The sequence below is a fragment of the Arvicola amphibius genome, chromosome 4 (assembly GCF_903992535.2).
Source record: "Arvicola amphibius chromosome 4, mArvAmp1.2, whole genome shotgun sequence".
NCBI classification, from domain to species: domain Eukaryota; kingdom Metazoa; phylum Chordata; class Mammalia; order Rodentia; family Cricetidae; genus Arvicola; species Arvicola amphibius.
Window position 1 is genome coordinate 2640917 of NC_052050.1, and position 17594 is coordinate 2658510.

At 50.4% G+C, this 17594-nt stretch overlaps 1 protein-coding gene across 1 annotated transcript in view; it reads right to left on the bottom strand.

The window, feature by feature from the left end:
- Positions 1–17594, bottom strand: part of Ccdc40 (coiled-coil domain containing 40) — a 45659-nt gene that overhangs the window by 24189 nt on the left and 3876 nt on the right. The window contains exons 4-11 of the mRNA XM_042054820.1: positions 14179–14458; positions 12775–12995; positions 12541–12682; positions 7621–7778; positions 6293–6376; positions 5986–6205; positions 1338–1495; positions 1096–1218 (exon numbers count right to left, since the gene is read on the bottom strand). Coding sequence (XP_041910754.1) covers positions 1096–1218; positions 1338–1495; positions 5986–6205; positions 6293–6376; positions 7621–7778; positions 12541–12682; positions 12775–12995; positions 14179–14458 — 1386 coding nt within the window. The remainder of the gene's footprint in view (positions 1–1095; positions 1219–1337; positions 1496–5985; positions 6206–6292; positions 6377–7620; positions 7779–12540; positions 12683–12774; positions 12996–14178; positions 14459–17594) is intronic.

Below are 17594 nucleotides of genomic sequence, written 5' to 3' on the forward strand. Positions count from 1 at the left end.
ACAGGAAGAAGGAAGTGAGGTAGATGGCTCAGTCAGATGCCACGCCTCTCCTGAGTTAGACAGACTGCCATGCCTCTGCTCAGGGAGAGAGTTGGGATGAAGCCAGCCGCCAGGTCAGACATGCTGAATCTTTCCCGGTAAGATACCATTTGTGGTATTAGACAGATTAATAGATATGGGTTAGTCAAGATGTGAGAAAGAGGCTGGAATTAATGGGCCAGGCAGTATTTAAAAGAATACAATTTGTGTGTTGTTATTTCAGGGCATAAGCTAGCCGGTGGCTGGGAGCCGGGTGGTGGGAAGCCGCCCGCAGCTCTTCACTACAATTCAGTCCTCAGCTAATTAATAATCTGCTCATTTTTTTGTGTCGACTGGGCTGACTTGGTGCTCCCTGGCAGAGCCCTCGACTTGCCCGTCTGTTCCTGGGTCTGACAGCACCTTGCAGCAGGGCACCCATAGCTTTGTGGCATATGGTGACCTCTATCCTGGTTTGCCAGGAACTCTCTACATCCTGAGAAGCCTTTGGTTCTGGTCAAACCGGACAGCTATACTCTTCCCTTCCAGAACAAGTCTTGGAGGCTCCCCGATTTATTACTCAGATAAACACAAGAATCACTTTGAGGATTTAAAAATGGCAGGTTCTGCTCAGACCTTTGGATCGGAACACACACGCCTGACAATGAGGCTCACAGGCTGGAGAGGGTAGGAGGAATCCCGAAGTGAATCCTCTCTCTCCTGTCCTCATTACAGCCTGCCTTCCTGCCTGGGTCATCCCTGCGCTGTGGACTCTCAGGTGGGGTGTTGTATCTACCCTTGGTCACAAGCCCCAGGATGTGGCTCGGTCACTGTGACTCTGGTGTGGCTGCCAGTGGCTTATCCCATTTTCCCTTCTGTGCAGAGCAGGGAGAAGGTCCAGCCTGGGGACAATACTGCCCATGGCCAATGACCGGCTTTGACGTGCACGCCCCTGAGTAACTGAGTTAGTGTTGGCGGTGGCAGCTTACAAACGCGCTGGTGCTGTCTGGTTGACTCTCCCAGGCCAGGGGTAGGCGACAAGGGGGCTTCTGCTCCCACTGGCTTCGGGGGTACCCTTACCTCACTCACTGCTTTTCTGAGAATCCGGGTGTCCTCAGCCTGGGACAAGTACTGAGCCTCAAACAGGGAGATGTTTTCTTCCAGCTGGTGTGCCCTCTCGGTGAGCTGGTCCACGAATAGATCCTGGAAAAGAGAGAGGGGCCGTGAGGAGCCCTTCCATGGCTGAGGGTGGCCCTCCACCGGCGTGGTCAGCCCGAGCGTCCCGTGGAATGGCGGAGGTTTCGCATGGTTCACAGGGTTACCTGCTTTTTCTTCTCGATCTCGGCACGCATCTTCTCTGTCTCGGTCTTCTTCACCACCTGCTTCATCACACGGATGTCATCGCGCACGTCCTGGTCTATGTTCTGCATGTAGAAGAGGTGCAGAGCCAGGCTCTCCATCTCGGTCTGTAGGGCTGCCACTGTGGGGAAGGAGATTGTTCAGCACTGCCCACGCACCAGCTATAGGCACATGCTACCACATCTATACTGGGGACTGCCTGCATGTGTGTGTGTGTGTGTGTGTGTGTGTGTGTGAAATCACATGTTCACCTGTGTAGAAGCTAGAGATAGAGGCCATTTGTCTTCCTCTACCACTCTCTGCTTACTGGTTTTTCTTCTTATTTTATGCGTATGGGTGCTATGCCCGCATGTATCTCTGTCTCTCTGTATGTGTATACCACCTACATGCCTGCTGCCCTCCTAGGCCAGAAGAGGGCATTACACTTCCTAGAACTGCATTCACAGATGGCTGCGAGCAGCCACGTGGGCACTGGGAATTGAACATGGGTCCTCTGCAAGAGCAGCCAGTGCTCTTAACTGCCGAGCCGTCTCTCAGTGCCTACCTAACTGTTTAACAAGATTCCTCACAGACTCTGGAGCTGACTGATTTGGCAGCATGAGGATCTTCCTGTAGTGGATCCCACTGTGCCCAGGCTCTTAGGTGGGTACCCAGCGCCCTGACTCGGACCCTCAGGCTTGAACAGAGGGCGCCTCACCCAGGAGCTGTCTTCCCAGCCTCCGTAGGAGCTACACACCACAAAGACTTACACTCTGCTGCAAAAGAATTCCTAATACAATCAGAGGGCACAAAGGAGCAAGAATACACGAAACAGCCAGGCGTCGTGGTGTGGTCTGCTATCCCAACACTCAGGAAGCAGGGGCAGGAGGGTCACAAGTTCTAGGCCAGCCAGAGTAACACAGTGAGACCCTGTCTCAGGAAAGTCTATGTATTTATACGCACATTTTGTACCAACGGATCATCACACGCCCACCTCCTAGCACATTCAGAGAATCGTGTCCGCCAAGGCCTTGTGCCCATCTCGTAGGGTTCCTGCCAGTGTGAAGTGAGGACCCCCAAGCACAGCAGGAGGGTGAGCTCCACTGAGCCCCCCCAGACAGACCCATGGTGGTGCGGCTGCCAGGGGGAGGCAGCTACAAAGCCACAGTTCCCGTGGGTCCCCTCGGTGAAACTCACATGGGACTGTGTGATGGTTGTTTGCTCTGGCTGGGGGTTAGTGTACTGGAAAGCACTTTCTTAGTGTGCTTATGGCCCTGGGTCCCACTCCCCCACCCTACGCCACCCCAGCCTGCACTGCAAAAAAAACCAAGTAAATGCCAGTGGTTATAAAAATATATAAATATGGGGCTGGAGAGATGGCTCAGAGGTTAAGAGCACTGGCTATTCTTCCAGAGGTCCTGAGTTCAATTCCCAGCCACAACATGGTGGCTCACAACCATCTGTAATGAGATCTGGCGCCCTCTTCTGGCTTGCAGGCAGACAAGCAGACAGAATACTGTATGTATTATACATAATAAAGTTTTAAAAATATATATATATGCATATATATAAAACCACTCGTAAATACATAAAATTATCAGCAGTTAAGAGCACTTACTGCTTTTGCAGAGGACCTGGGTTCAGTTTCCAGCACCCACATGGCAGCTCACAACCACCTGTAACCCCAGTTCCAGGAGACCCAATACACTTTTCTTCTATGGGCACCAGGTATGCGCACGGTGCACATACATACATACATACATACATACACACATACATACATACATGCAGGCAGGCAGGCAAAGCACACATACACAAGGCAGGGCGCAGTGCACTTAGGAGGCAGAGGCAGGCAGAGTTCCATTAGTTTGAGGCCATCCAGGGCTACATAGTGAGTTCCAGGTCAGCCAGGGCTGCACAGTAGGACTCTGTCTCAAAACCAAACCACCCATACTTATAAGATAGAAACAAATTTTTTGAAAATAAGATGATTTTTAAAAATGGATAGAGAGACAGGCAGATCTGTGTGCTAGCACAGAGCACTGCCTGTTCAAATGAAGACGGGTCTACTCAATAGCTGCTGAAGAGAAAAGAAAGCCTTGAACTAGAACACAGAGCACCCCGTGGCACTACAGCACACCCTGGCTCCAGGCAGGGCCTCCCGGGGAGGAGGATGGCAGCAGGGAGCCAGGCCGGGCCTTCTCTAGCTGCTGGTGGTTTTGTTGTTGTTGTTGTGGGTTTTAGTCATTAGCCTGCCGAGGGCCTGGTGTGGTTTTCCTCCTGAACCTGGGGCTTCACGGTTGTTGAGCTCTGACCCGTGGAGTCACCGCCGTCAGCACGGTGTGGAAGTGTTTCACCTGTGCATCTCTTTCTTCTGTTCTCCCTGCCTTCTGCCCACTTGAAGGAGCTCATGTTCACCCGCTTCCCACTCCCCCGCCCCTGTCTTTTTTTTCTGATTGCTTTGGGGGCCGTTGCTGTGCAGTGAGCTCGCCTGGCTGTTTCAAGGCCCACGTAGGCGCTCATTCCTTGAGGTGAGGGTGGTGGGTGGAGGGAGGCAGGGCACACTTGACCCCCTGGAACGTGGCTTCATCTGCACACAAGGTCTTTACAGAGGCTGTCAAGATTAAGTGTGGTCACTATGGTGGCCTAGGCTCCTCTGAAGAGGAGATCAGGACATAGGAATGACCACATGGGAACATAAAGAGAAAACGCCGTCTACCACTGAAGAGACGGGGGCCTGGGAGCCCCGACTTTCCTGCAAGGAGGTGAAGACATAGCCTCATGCGGGGACTGAGAGAGGCAGCTGAAGCAGGTTACCCCCGCCCCCACACCTGAGCAAGCAGGGGTGTATGTTACACGCTTCCCTAAGCACGCCAAGGTCAACCTGTCTTTGCCAGGTGAGCGACTGAGTTAATATCTCAGCTATTCTTCAAACTTTTCCTTCCTTTGAGTATTAGTGAACATAAATTGGTTCCATAGCCTAATTTCCAGGGACCCATTTTCCTTCTCCACAGAGCTTGCTTGTCTCCTGGGGTGCTCGTCTTTTGTTGGCTGGCTCACGGAAGCGATGAGAACACCCTGGGTCATAAAAACACAGAGGGCAGAATTCTTGCCTAACTCCCCGGGCTTTGCCTCTCGGTGTAATTGTTTATTATATCAACGGGGAGATTAGATGGTGGCCCAGCCCTTCAGGGAGCTTTTCAAAGCAGAGAAGCCATCTACACTGTGAGCCATGGCAGATGGGCGCCTGGCAGCATGATGCTCCTTCTGGCTCTATGGCTGTGGGGCCTCACAGCAGGCGTGTGTGCCTTCAGCATGCGCCAGGGTCTACAGTAATGGCAAACGAGGCCTTGGTTTCAGCGCCACACTCTGCCTTTGTTGTTTTCTCTTGATTTGGAGGTAAGTAGGGTCAGTACGGAGAGGTTCTTGATAAACTCTGTGGGTTGAAGGTGTTCCCCTAAAATACCACTGCAGGAAGACTGATTCCAAGTGCGGCAGTGCAGGGAGCTGGGGACAGATGGGACACCCAGGCTGTGAGGGATTAGCGAGTCGAGCCTGCATGCCTCCCTCCTGTCCTCTCCCGGCTCTGGTCTTCAGCCATCAGATGGGGCTCTGCGAGACATACGTTAGCCCCTCCACGTTGGACATCTTGTATTCCAGAATCGTGTGACAGAGACTTGGTAGAATGCTCTCCTGGTGTGCATGAAGGGCCTGGGTTTGATCCCCAGCACTGCACATACACTGTATGTAGTGGCACTTGTGTGTGAGACCAGCACGGGGGGGGGGGGGTGGACGCAGGAGGGTCAGAAGTTCAAGGTCACCCTGTATAACAAATTCAAGGCCAGTCTGGGCTACCTGACACACTGCCTCCAAAAATTAAAAAGCAAAACAAACAAAATACTGTTCATTACCAGAGTCCCAGTGGGATTATGAATAGAAGCATCCAGACAGAAGCCTGGAATCCCCGCCTGCATCCCCAGCATTCAAAATACGCATTGCTGGAACAGACACCGAGCTCAGCACCTGCTTTTTCTCGTTTGCTTTCAGAACATTTTTGCTATCATTTCAGAAACAGAATGGATAAAGAAAATCGAAAACACCAAAACACATAGAGAACAAATCTGGGCACCGGGGAGAGGCACACTGCTCACTGTCCCTATGTCTTCTGTTGTCTGCTCGGTAAGGGTGGCGTGTGCCTTCAGTGGGGACACTGCTTATGCGCAGCCGACCTTCCATCCTACCCCGCGCATCTCACGTGATCCCAAGCGACCCGGTTTTCCACTCAGCTGTCCCTCAGAGCCTTTGGCTACTGCTGTCTGTCTGTGCTCCGGGCTTTGCCCTGATCCCTCTTGTGCTCCCATCTCTGAGCTCCACACACCTGTTCTGCATCCTCTGGATTCATCTTTCGGAACTCTGCAGCCCCTCCACACCTCTGGTTTGGAATCTCTACACATGACCCTTGTTAGTCTCAGCCTTTTGTGCCACAGCTGGGCCCTCCTTTCCTAAAAAAGGTGGGGACCCCTCCTAGACACGTAATTGCCTTGCTGGTATCTTCTACAACGTGCGAACACACGCTTAGGGGACAGCCATGGGAAGGATGGCCCTGAGTCTCGGGTTCACAGGATGCCTTACGCTTCCTTCGTTCCTCGTTGGCGGTCATGCAGGTCTTGTTATAGAGAGCCCTGGTGGTCTGCAGCTCCTCCTCCCTCCGCTGCCTCTCACATGCGGCCAGAGAGTGGCGGTCATGACTTTTCTCCAGCTGCATCTGCAGGCGGGCCAAGTGCTGCTGGACCCCGTAGAGGTTCACGCCCAGCTCCTGCCTCTGGACTCGGGCTTGCTTGGTGGCCACATCCTGTACCGGAGAGAGAAATAGAAACAGGGTTGAGGCAGGCCCATGGGTGCCCACCGGGCTGGGAGGAAGACAGGGACCCATACACACCAGCTCTTGGATGTCCAGCTTCAGTTTGTCTATCTGCCGGCTGAGGTAGCTCTTCAGAGCCTCCTGGAATCTGATCATCAGGGGCTAAGACAACAGAAAACCACAGCGGACAGTCACTCTCAGAGTCCCAAGCAGTGCTCAGCCTGGGAGGGGGGGCGTCCAGTGGCTGGCTGGCACTGGCTCTGTCTCTCTCCGTGGGGGTGGGAGTGGATGGGTGGGGGGTGTATGGGCAGACAGAGATGATTTCCCAACCCCGACTCTTACTGTGGAAGCCACAAGTTCCGGGAATCTCATGGCCAGTGCCAGACACTGCAGTGATTTGGTCGAAGGACTGGTGAACTGAGGGATTCGTCCAGACTGACCAGGGGACAGTATGCATGAGCAGTATGCATGAGAACCGTCACACAGGTGTCAACTGGGACTCAGAGGATTTGCTCAGTGCACCCTGGGCTCCTTCTGAGCTCCCTGGAGCACGGCAGCTGTCCCAGTGTAGCAAATCAAACCTGCCTTTCTCCCGTGCTGGGGCTCTGGCTCTGACAAGGACCCTCGGTGTGACTGCCACAGTTAAGGCTACAGTTCGGGGTTGGGGGGGAAGCCATGCGACCCCTGCTTCCCTCCAGCATCCTGCATAGTCTGGGTGCATTTTTGGTCATCAGGACAAAGAAATGGGAGGTGGCCAGAGATTTGGATCAGTGTCCTACAGTGTCCAGATCCCTCACAGGGGACAACCAGTCCTTAAAAACAAACACACAAATGAAACAAACCAAACAAAACACCCAGCAGAGTCGAGGGCGGCGTCCTGGCTAGTCTTCTGTCAGTTTGGCAAAAGCTAGTCAACTGAGAAGAGGGAGCCTTCATTGAGAAAGTGCCACTGTTGGACTGGCCTGTGGCAAGACTGGGGGACTTTTTCTTGATCAGTGATTGATGTTGGAGGGCCCAGCCCACAGTAGATGGTGCCACCCCTGGGTAGATGGTTCTGGGGTATTTAAGAGAGAAAACTGAGCAAGTCACGCTGAGCAAACCTGTAAGGAGTGCCCTTCCAAGGCCTCTGCTGAGTCCTTGCCTCCTGATTCCTGCCTGGAGTTCCTGATTCCGGCCCTGACTTCCCTTCATTCTGAACTATAACTCCCAGCAGAAATAAACCCGTTCCTCCCCAGGTGCTTTTGGTCATGGTGTTTATCACAGGAAGACAAAGTAGGAGGCCTGACTAACGCGCAAAGAGCCTGAGAGGGCAAATAGCACTGGACGCTTGGGTGGGTACAGAGAAGGCCCAGGTGATTTTTTCCCCCTACACAGGACCAAAGCAAAACCCAAGGACATGTCCTTACATGGTCTGGGTCCAGAACCACCAGTTGGGCACTCTCGTCATCTGCCTCCTCGCTCTCTTCAGATGCTGCTCTTTCCACCAGGGCCTCTTCCTCAGGGCTGAGGGGCTGGACGTGGTCTAGAAACTGTATTCGGGTTTCTTCCCGGGGGCGAGGATGTGCTGTAGGAACAACAGTCCAGGAGAGACAGCCAAAGTCAACAAGGCTCGATCTTTGCATTCTGAGGGGACTGGGCATCAAGGTCCCACCCTGGCAGGACCTACTGAAAATCAGAAACTCGAGCCTTCCAGTGTCAAGTCCGCAGGCTTAGCCATGGTGCCAGCCATCACTGACTCAAGATGGTCCACAGAAAGAGCCACATTCTAGCAGTGGGCGAGACAGCAACTTACAAGTGACGCACGCACGCATGGAAAGGAAGGTGGCCCCTTACTGTGGGGCACTTGAGTTTAAAAACAATAAGAACGGGGGAGACGGCGCAGAGGTTAAAAGTCTTGCTGTTCACACTGTTTCTAATAGCCAGAACCTGGAAGCAACCTAGATGCCCTGCAACCTAAGGACGGATAAAGAAAATGTGGTGCATTTACACAATGAAGTACTACACAGTGGGAAAAAAAGACATCTTGAAATTTGCAGGCAAATGGATGAATCTAGAAAAAAAAAACCATATTGAGTGAGGTAATGCAGACCCAGAAAGACAGATATCATATGTACTCGCCCATGAGTGGCTTCTAGATATAAAACAAAGAAAAACCAACCTACGATCCACAACCCCAGAGAACCTAGACAACAAAGAGGATCCTATGAGAGACTTACACGGATCTACGCAGGAAGGAGAAAAAGACCTCCTGAGTAGATTGAGCGTGTGGTGGTCGTGGGAGAGGGTAGAAGGGGGGGGGAGGGAGGGAGGGTAGTGGAGAGAAATGTATATCTCAATAAAAACAATAAAAAAAATGCTTGCTGCTCTTCCAGAGGGCACGAGTTTGGTTCCCAGCACCCATGTCAGGCAGTTTACACCTGTCTCTAATTCCAGCTCCGAGGGATCCAATGCCTCTGGCCTCCATGAGAACTGCACTCGCGAGACCTATGTCCACAGACACACATAAGCTTAAAAAAACATCAAAAAGATTGAAGAAGAAGTGAAATTATAAACTAGGTCACAGAGACCCGCGTTCTGCCTTCTGTTGTGTGTGACTGTTTATTCTGACACAGGGTATCACTATGTAGCCCTGGCTGGCCTAGAACTCATCATGTAGATAGACCAGGCTAGCTTTGAACTCACAGATCTGCCTGCCTCTAGCTCCTAAGCACTGTGGAAATTAAACGATATTATTTAAATCACTGCTTGGCCCATTAGTTCTAGCTTCTTGTTGGCTAACTCTTACATCTTAATTTAACCCAACTCCATTAGTCTGTGCATTACCACAAGATCGTGGCCTACCAGCAAAGTTTCAGCACATCTGTCTCCAGCAGCGGCTCCATGACTCTGTCTCCCAGCATTCAGTTAAGTTCTCCCTGCCTAGCTCTGCTCTGCCCTATCAGGCCAAGCCGTGTTTTTTTTTATTAACCAATGGTATTCACAGCATACAGAGGGGAATCCCACATCTCTTGTGTCCTGCTTGTCCAGTCTGGACACAGTTTGTTTTGTCAGTGACCGAGGCAGGGGCAGTTCTTTGCCCAAAGGCCAGTTTTGCCAAGAAGAAATCAAGCTCCAAGTGGAGTGTCTTTGGTGCTCAGCATCTCTTGGGAATAGATTGGTGCTGCCAGGAGCAATCGTGTCTCACGTCAACAGAATCCTAAATTATTTAAATGTCATATTTTACAGCTCTTTGAAGTGTTTGAAGATTACTTATCTATGCGGAATATAATCTCTATGCAGCTAAAGAACCTGATTAGTCAAACTATAAGTATGACAAGCATGGATGACTATTGACCTGTAATTTTAAATACCTATATACTTTAAAGACCAAGGCTTAATTTAAAAAAATTTAAAAATCTTTAAACAAATGTGCAGCAAATGAGGACAATGACCTCAAAATGTAAACAATGTATACGTATCTTGATCCAAGGTAGAAATGTATAGTGCACTATGATAAATATATCCTAAAACTGCATCAATACACAAAATATCTTAAGCAGAGGTAGAAACATGCATGTATACAATATGACAAAATAACTTTGCATAGGGGTACAGATATTGTAGACAGAAATAGGAGCATATTCAATATAAAAAGATAATTTGAATTTGTATCAATATATAAGAATCTATACCAATTTAAATTGTCTATAAATAAGCTCACAAGTAATCTCATTATTACTCACTATTATTATTAGTGTAAGCTCACACCAATCTACCTATTATCCTGTCTCATCCATTCTTCCTCCCCCTTTTAAAAAAAGAGATCCCTGAGCCTACTTCATTTCCACCTCAACCCTATACCAATTATAACCAACCCCTAATAATGTCCCTAGCCCTGAGGACAAATTTTGTTGGGAGAGGGGATTTCATCTTCTAGAATTACTTTCAGCTGTCATGGGGCGATGTTCTTTCTATGGGATCCTGTAAAAACTAAAATTATGGTTAAGTTGGAAGATTACTGTCTGGTATAATTGTAGATAGTCTCTGAGTAGTTGGTAGGGTTTTTCTGAGGTGCTTAGTTGAAGTTCTGGCTAGAACATTGTAAGAAGGTGCAGCATCTCAGCTAGCCAAGTTGGAGTCATCTTGAGCAGTTTGTAACCCAAAACCTGATCTTAGAGTGGAGCTATCAGCATGATGACATCATAGCAACCAGGTGGAGTCGCTGTTGTGGGGCCCCATCTTCTTCCTGGAGACTTCAAAGATTACTGCAGGAAAATTAATTGTTCATGGTGCAAAGCTTAAACGCTATTCATACAGACATCTATTCAATGAAAGGTACCATAGAGACAAGAATAGGTATGGGGAGAAGTCAAATTTTTTGAAAGCAGAATAGTCCCTAAAATTTTCTTTCTTCTGTCCCCTACCAGGTGGCTCCTGAGATGAGACAGAAACTCTGAATTTTTCTTTTAATAACATGCTTGGATTTAGAGAAGGAAAGAGCCACGGTCCAACTCCAAAGCCAGCTTTGATTTTTAATAAACAAGATGACTATTTTTATATGTGTGTCAATAAGATCTTACCCTGCAGAGGATATTGGTATTGTAAGTTAGACAAAAATGCTATGCGTAGGGAAGTAACCGGAGCACAGTAGGAACTCAACAGATCACCACTGAATAGACGAAGCAAACAAAATACAGTCCAGGCCTGGCACTTAGGACCTGGAAGGGGGTGGGGAGGATCAGGAATTCAAGGCCAGTCTTAGACACATAAGGAGTCTGAGACCATACTGTGCTCGGTGAGAGCCTGTCTTGACTTTTATTTTATTTATTTTTACTACATTTTATTATGTGTATGGGTCTATGAACATGAGTGTAGGTGCCCACAGAGACCAGAGGAGTCGGATCTCCCTGGAACTTGAATTACAGGTGAGCTGCCTGATGTAGGTGCTGGGAATTGAACTCAGGCCTTCTGGAAGGGCAGTGTGTGCTCTTAACCGCTGCATCACCTCTCCAGCCCCAACACAGTTTCAAACAAAACAATTTGTACAAACAAACAACAACAAAGATATATGCAGATAAAACTATGTGTTTGTGTGATCTTTGGAGCAGGGGTTGGTCCAGCAGATTGAATCTTCTGGATGCCTTGTGGGAGGCGAAGGGGGTTCTTCAGGGTCAGTCGGCAGACAGCTGCATCACTTAGCAAAAACGGACCAGCGTGCCTGGCAGATATCTGTCATTTCGTGATTTTTCTGGCGTCATCAGGAGCTGCAGCCCTGCTGCGCCTGTGACAGTCCTCCCGGGGCTGCTCCCTTCACACAGCCATCCCACAGGTGGGCTAATCCACTGTATGATGGTGAGGACTGTCTGGATTTACCGTGTCTGCTCTGCTCCGTCTAGCCACCTCTGTACCCGTGTACCCCGACGCACCTTGCTCTGTTGCATAGGTTTACCTGGGGCTTAGTGGTTCATGGATCTTCCTGCTTCTGCTTTCACACAGTCAGGACTACTGTGTGAAGCACCACGCCTATTTTTGTGGCGCAGGGCCTTGTACGCACCACGTAAGTCCCACCGCTGAGCTGCATCCTTAGCCCCTGTCCTGTTTTTGGTTTTGCTTTTTTTTTTTAAACTAGGGTAGATTAGGGCTAGAGAGATAACTCAGAGGTTAAGAGCAGTGGCTGCTCCTTCAGAGGGCCTGAGTACAATCCCCAGCAACCACGCGATGGCTCACAACCATCCATAATGAGATCTGGTGCCCTCTTCTGGCCTGCAGTCATACGTGCAGGCAGAACACTGTATACATAAAAAATATATAAATCTTAAAAAAACTTATCCTAGTTTCCTGTCACTTATAGGTAACATGTGGCTCCGTGAGTTAAACCACGCATGCGTCTGCATCCTGGGGGATAAGAAGTCTCTCCCCCTGTTCCCCTGTGTACACAGTGCCAGGACATTAGAGTCCGAGGAGAACACGGATGTGTCCTTCACACTCAGCGGAGGTACACGTGATGAGAGCGGCCCCTGGGTTTCACTTCCAGAGACCAGGAGGCAGATGGGAGTGGGTGGGGGTAAGTCAGGGCTCTGGGTGCTGGGACCTCATTGGTTCTGAAATAAGTAACTGAATGGCTTTCCGGGTCCTTATCTACACACGGGGTTGGGGTGAGGACTGGCTGCCATAGCACAGTAAGCGCCCCATAAAGCTATCCACGGCCGCTGAGCACACGTTTGTCATTAGCCTCCTGGCTGCAGGGAAACGAGGTGGCAGGTGTGAGCCCAGCAGCCTCACCCACACAGAAGGGAAGGTGGACTGGCTGAGCTGTTGCCAGGACAACCCCAGCAGATGCATCGTACCTGACTCTTGCCTAGGAACTTCCTCTGTGTCCAGCGGGAAATCGACATCCGAGGAAGTCAGGCTTCCCATGATGCTTAGCCTAAAGCGATGGCGTGCCCCCATAGGAAAGCCTCTTCGAACAGGGGCCGCTGCGGGGCTAGGCTAGAGACAGAAGAACGGGAAGGAATTAATGAGGGCTGCCGTGGTACAGAGAGGGTTTAATTGTGTCCCCCTCCTGAGCAGAGTTCTTTGACCTGGACAGATGCTCTCCTCTGCTGCCCAGATGCCAGAGGTTGGAAAGCGTGCTTAGAACACACCCCTTGCGGGAGCGTGGCTCCGCCCCTGAACACCTCCTCATAGGAGCGTGGCTCTGCTCTCTGCGCTTCCAGCAGGGGCCTCACAGGGGGGTATTGCTTTCTCTTCTCTCTTCCAATAGACACCTTCCCTTGATACAGATGTTTGGCTTCCCCCGCCCCTTGAGACAAAGTCTCCCATGTAGCTCAGGCCTGCCCTTTCATCCCTGGCTTTATTTTTAGCCTTTGAAGGGACTGCTGCAGTCACCGAGATGGGCTCTCCTTACTGCTGCTGCTGGGGTAAATGCTGGCTCAGAAACTAGTGAGGCAGGGAGGGTGTCGCTACTCTGCTTACGGAGAACAAGAGTACGACTATCATCTCTGGCCACGAGCCCCATGTCTCCACGAAGTAGGGGAGGTGAAACAGATACACAGAAGCTAAGGGTTCATGTACGTGCGCGCATCACCCCCAGGCAGGCTCAAGGCTCTCGGCCTCGATTCCAGCCCACTGCCCTTTCCCGCTGTACCCTCTTCAGACGAAGTGGACCCTGCAAGTTGGTTCTGAGGCACCCGGATCCCAAGGGACACTGTGGAGGGCAGGAGGCCAAAGCCTCCAGGAAGGGCTCCTCATCAAATGGGGTGCCTATGAATACACTGACCTCCCACAATTCCTCCCACTCCCTGCATTTCTGCAGGCCGAGCATCGGACCGCAGAAGGGAAGCAGGGCTCTCTTAGGATGTGTCCCTGCCTTCTTGTTGATCTTTGACACCTTCATTCTGTGAATTTTCCGGAAACTGGACCCCAGGGTGGAGACTGGATAAACAGAGCAAGCGACTCCTAGGTCCCCCACGCAAAGGGGAAGGCATCGCTCAGCTGTTGCTCTCCTCACCAAAGTCACAAAATGCGGGTTGGTTTTTTTTGTTTTGTTTTGTTTTGTTTTGTTGATTTGCCAGGCTGGCATTTGAAGCCAGGCCCTCCCAGTAGCCTGGCAGGCACTGTACCATGGAACACAGCCTCTAAGAGTGGGTTTAATCATAAAGTGTAACGAACCCTGCTTTCGTGGGGCTGGGGAGGAGGCAGGCCCATTGCTTCACGGTTTGACAGTGGTTTCAGAGCTATTCACCGTGACAGCGGAGAGGTCCTGCTTTTTTAGTCATTTGAAATGTGGGTGTTTCCCCTGCATGTATACATGTCTATGCATATGTGCATATGTGCGTGTAGTGCCCATGGTAACCAGAGGAGGGCACTGGATCCCCCTGGAACCCGAGTTACAGGTGGCTGTGAGCTACCATGTGGGTGCGGGGAAACTGAACCAGGGTCTCTGTGAGAGCAGCTCTAACCGCTGACCCATCTCTCCACCCCACCTTCCAGTTTCTTCATCTGCACAGCCAAAGACAACAAGGGCTCCCACCCCACAAGGCTGCGTTCTGGATCCGACGGCACAGACACGGGCATCCGTGAACAGCAGGGAGCGCAGCCTGGGCGGATGGGACGCAGAGAAGGTGTGTCGTCCTCTCCCCTGCCCTCTCTGCTTCCAGAGCAATTCACACCAGGTGGGACTGGGCCAGGAGAGAGGCTGAAGTGGGCGGGGATGGCAGAGTTCAAGAGTTCAGAGGGGTGGAGTCTGTGGGAGGTTGGATCACACTACTAACCACAAACCACTGTTAGAGGAGAGGGCCAGGCCTCTCAGCATCCAGGTCAGGGGAGTCTCCCGTATTCAACACTGAGGTCAGGGGTTGTTGACACTGGTGAGCGCTTTTGTACATGTGTGTGCGCGCCTGTAAACACAGCCTTACATGTACATCTCCACACGTGTGTGTGTCCAGGGCGTAGATAAGGGGAGACCCGGGGACAGGGACACTCCAGGGCTCCCATACACAGATCTTGAGTTCTGATTCTCTGGGGCTCCTGCAGAAGCCTCCGATTCTAGGGTCGGAAATCTGGTGTCGAAGAACAGTGCAGGGCACCGGGTGTGGTGGGTGGGGTGGGCGCCCATCGGCCGAGAGAGGACCGTTGGAGCATGAAAACATGAACAACGCTAGTGGAATATTACCCGGTGCACGAAGTGGGGAGCTACAGTCTGTGCGGGCAGCAACGGGTCAGCGATGCACCAGAGGTTTGATTACAAGTCAGACACTGAACCTGTCCCACCCGTTTCCTGTCACAGTGCAGAGTCGCCTTCACACGGACGGACCAGGAGGCCGGGAGACGGCTGCTGAGCCAAGGGCTCGCGGCTAGCATGAGGACCTGAGGTCAGTCCTGAGGTCAAGCCCCAGCACCCAAGTCAGAGCTCTTAATTCCAGCTGTGGCTGGGCAGAAACAGGACGAGCTTGCTGGCCAGTTCCGGGTTCAGCGAGAGACCCTCTCTCAAAAAATAAGGTGGGTGAGGGCTGGAGAGATGACTCAGGGTTGGAGGTGCTTTTCCAGACAACCCCAGGTTCAATTCCCAGCAGCTCACAACTATCTCCGGTCCCAGGGGAATCAGGCGCCCTCTTCTGGCCTTCACAGGAAGCAGGCATGCATGTGGGGCACAGATGTACACACAGGCCAAACACCCATACGGATAAAAATGAGTAAGTAGGATTTTAAAATTGAATTTCTATAGATTTTAAAATCTTAATCGAATTTCATTTATACAATTTAAATTTTAAAAAATTTAAAATAAAAAATTTAAATAAAAATTTAAAAAATAATAAGCTAGATGAGTTTGAGGCCAGCCAGGATTACACAGTGAGATCCGGTCTCGCTGAATAAATAAGTAAATAGATGGAGAATTATAATGGAAGAACCTTTGGCTGCCTCATGCCTGTGTGCACATGGCACACATACAAACAGAAAAGAAAAGCCATCAGTATTATCCACCAAATCAAGAGACTAGAAAAACAAACAAACCTCATACAATCATCTCAGGAGGAAAAAAACTTGAGAAAATTCAAAGTGATTGTTTCATGGTAAATAAAACAAAAAGCCACAGCACCTAACAAGCCCGGGATGAAGGAGCCGCCCTATGCTGATAGAAAGAATCTGCCAAGACCCCCAAGGGGAACATCTCCCAGGGTGGCAGGGACAGCAGAGGGTACAACTCTCATGCTCCTGCAGCCTCGTGCTAGAAGGGCTGGCCAACATGACCAGAAAGGAAAGAAAAAGAAAAGATACGGTACAGGAGGAAGGTGGGGGAGTTAAACCATTCCTGTTCCCGGAGGATGGATCATCTTCGTGACAAAGACTGGATTCTCCTAACAGGCCGTTCCAAAGAATAAGGAAGCTTAACACCATTTAGGTATACAGGCTAAGATATTTAAGATCAACACACACACACACACACACACACACACACACACACACAGACAGAGTAAAATATAAACTTTTCAAGAAACACGAGCCTGCTGAGTTCCAGGACTGCCAGGGCAACCCAGAGAGGTCCTGCCTCAGGAAAGCAAAACTGAGAGATTACTCAGGAATAAGTCACATCCGTGGTGCACACTGCTGGGCAGGAAATGAGACGCTGTAGATAAATAATCGTGCTACGATTTTTCCTGCATTCTAAATATTCAATTTCATATTCTCAGCAATGGAAATATCTTCCCATGAAATGTTAGTGAAGGCAAAAGGGCGAAGAGTCCCTCTGCAGTGAGGGAGGCCTGCCCTTCTTCATCTCTCACCAATGCCAATCAAGCCATGCCCCTCCCTCTTCTGTGGGTCTCACTCATCGCTTGTCAGGAGCAGCGAGGACACAGCACCACCTGGGTGGCTCTGCCCAGGGACTCAACCGCAAGTATCCCGGGAGAGAGTATGGGAAAGCCTACTCTGCAAGTGGCCTGTGGTCTTCTCAAGGGGTGGGGGGAGACTAAAGGGAAGCCATGACAGCCGGGACGCAGCGAGTCAGCACTGGGCATTTGGTAAGTTGCAAAAAGAGACCCGAGAACTTCCAGGAAATGACGGAGGTAGAATTGCCAGATTTTCCCACTGTGGGTCTGGGGACCCCACCCAGGTCTTCCAGCCTGCTAGGGGAGCCGTGAACATCTCAGCCCAGTTTGGGCTTTAAGGGCTCAGTCATTCGGTAGCGCTCTGCTGCAGACTGGCTTCCTCAGAACTGAAACATTCCCTGCTGTAGGCAGGCTCTCTGAGACTCACTAACGAAACCGAGCAGTGTGGGAACATGCACACAAGGCCCTGGCCCAAAGGTTGCATAAGCAGAATAACTGAAGACGACGACGATGATGATGATAATGATAATAATGATAATAATAATAATAATAATAATAATAATAATAATAATAGTAACAGCTGTGGAGGGGAGACTCTGGGAAGGGGAGCCCCAGGGATGCTGAACTGGGCATCTGAGGATGGAGCTGCTTTTGAGTTATCCAGTGCACCAGTAAGTGACCCCAGTAAACTCACTGGTTTTGTAAATCGGACTTTGGTAGAATCCTTTCATCTGCCTGTTGCTGGTCACTGTCTGGGGCCAGGAGACATTGGTCGGTGTCTCCCCAGGAAAAGGTCACACAGTGGCTTGTGAGGAACACCCTTGAAAGCGTTTGGAGGTGACAAATCAGATTTGGAACTTACCTCTGGAGCCTAAGGAAATAAAATAGGGTTTTTTATTATACTTCATTCTCCCCCCTCTGTAAGTTTGCAATTGCTTTAAATTTTGGTGCCGGCCTAGCAGGTTCAATGTCCTAGATTTAATCCCACAAACACCAACAAACTTCAATACATTAGCCACTAGCAATAGATGACTTTTTAAATGCAAAGAGGTTTGATTTGTTTGTTTCTCGGT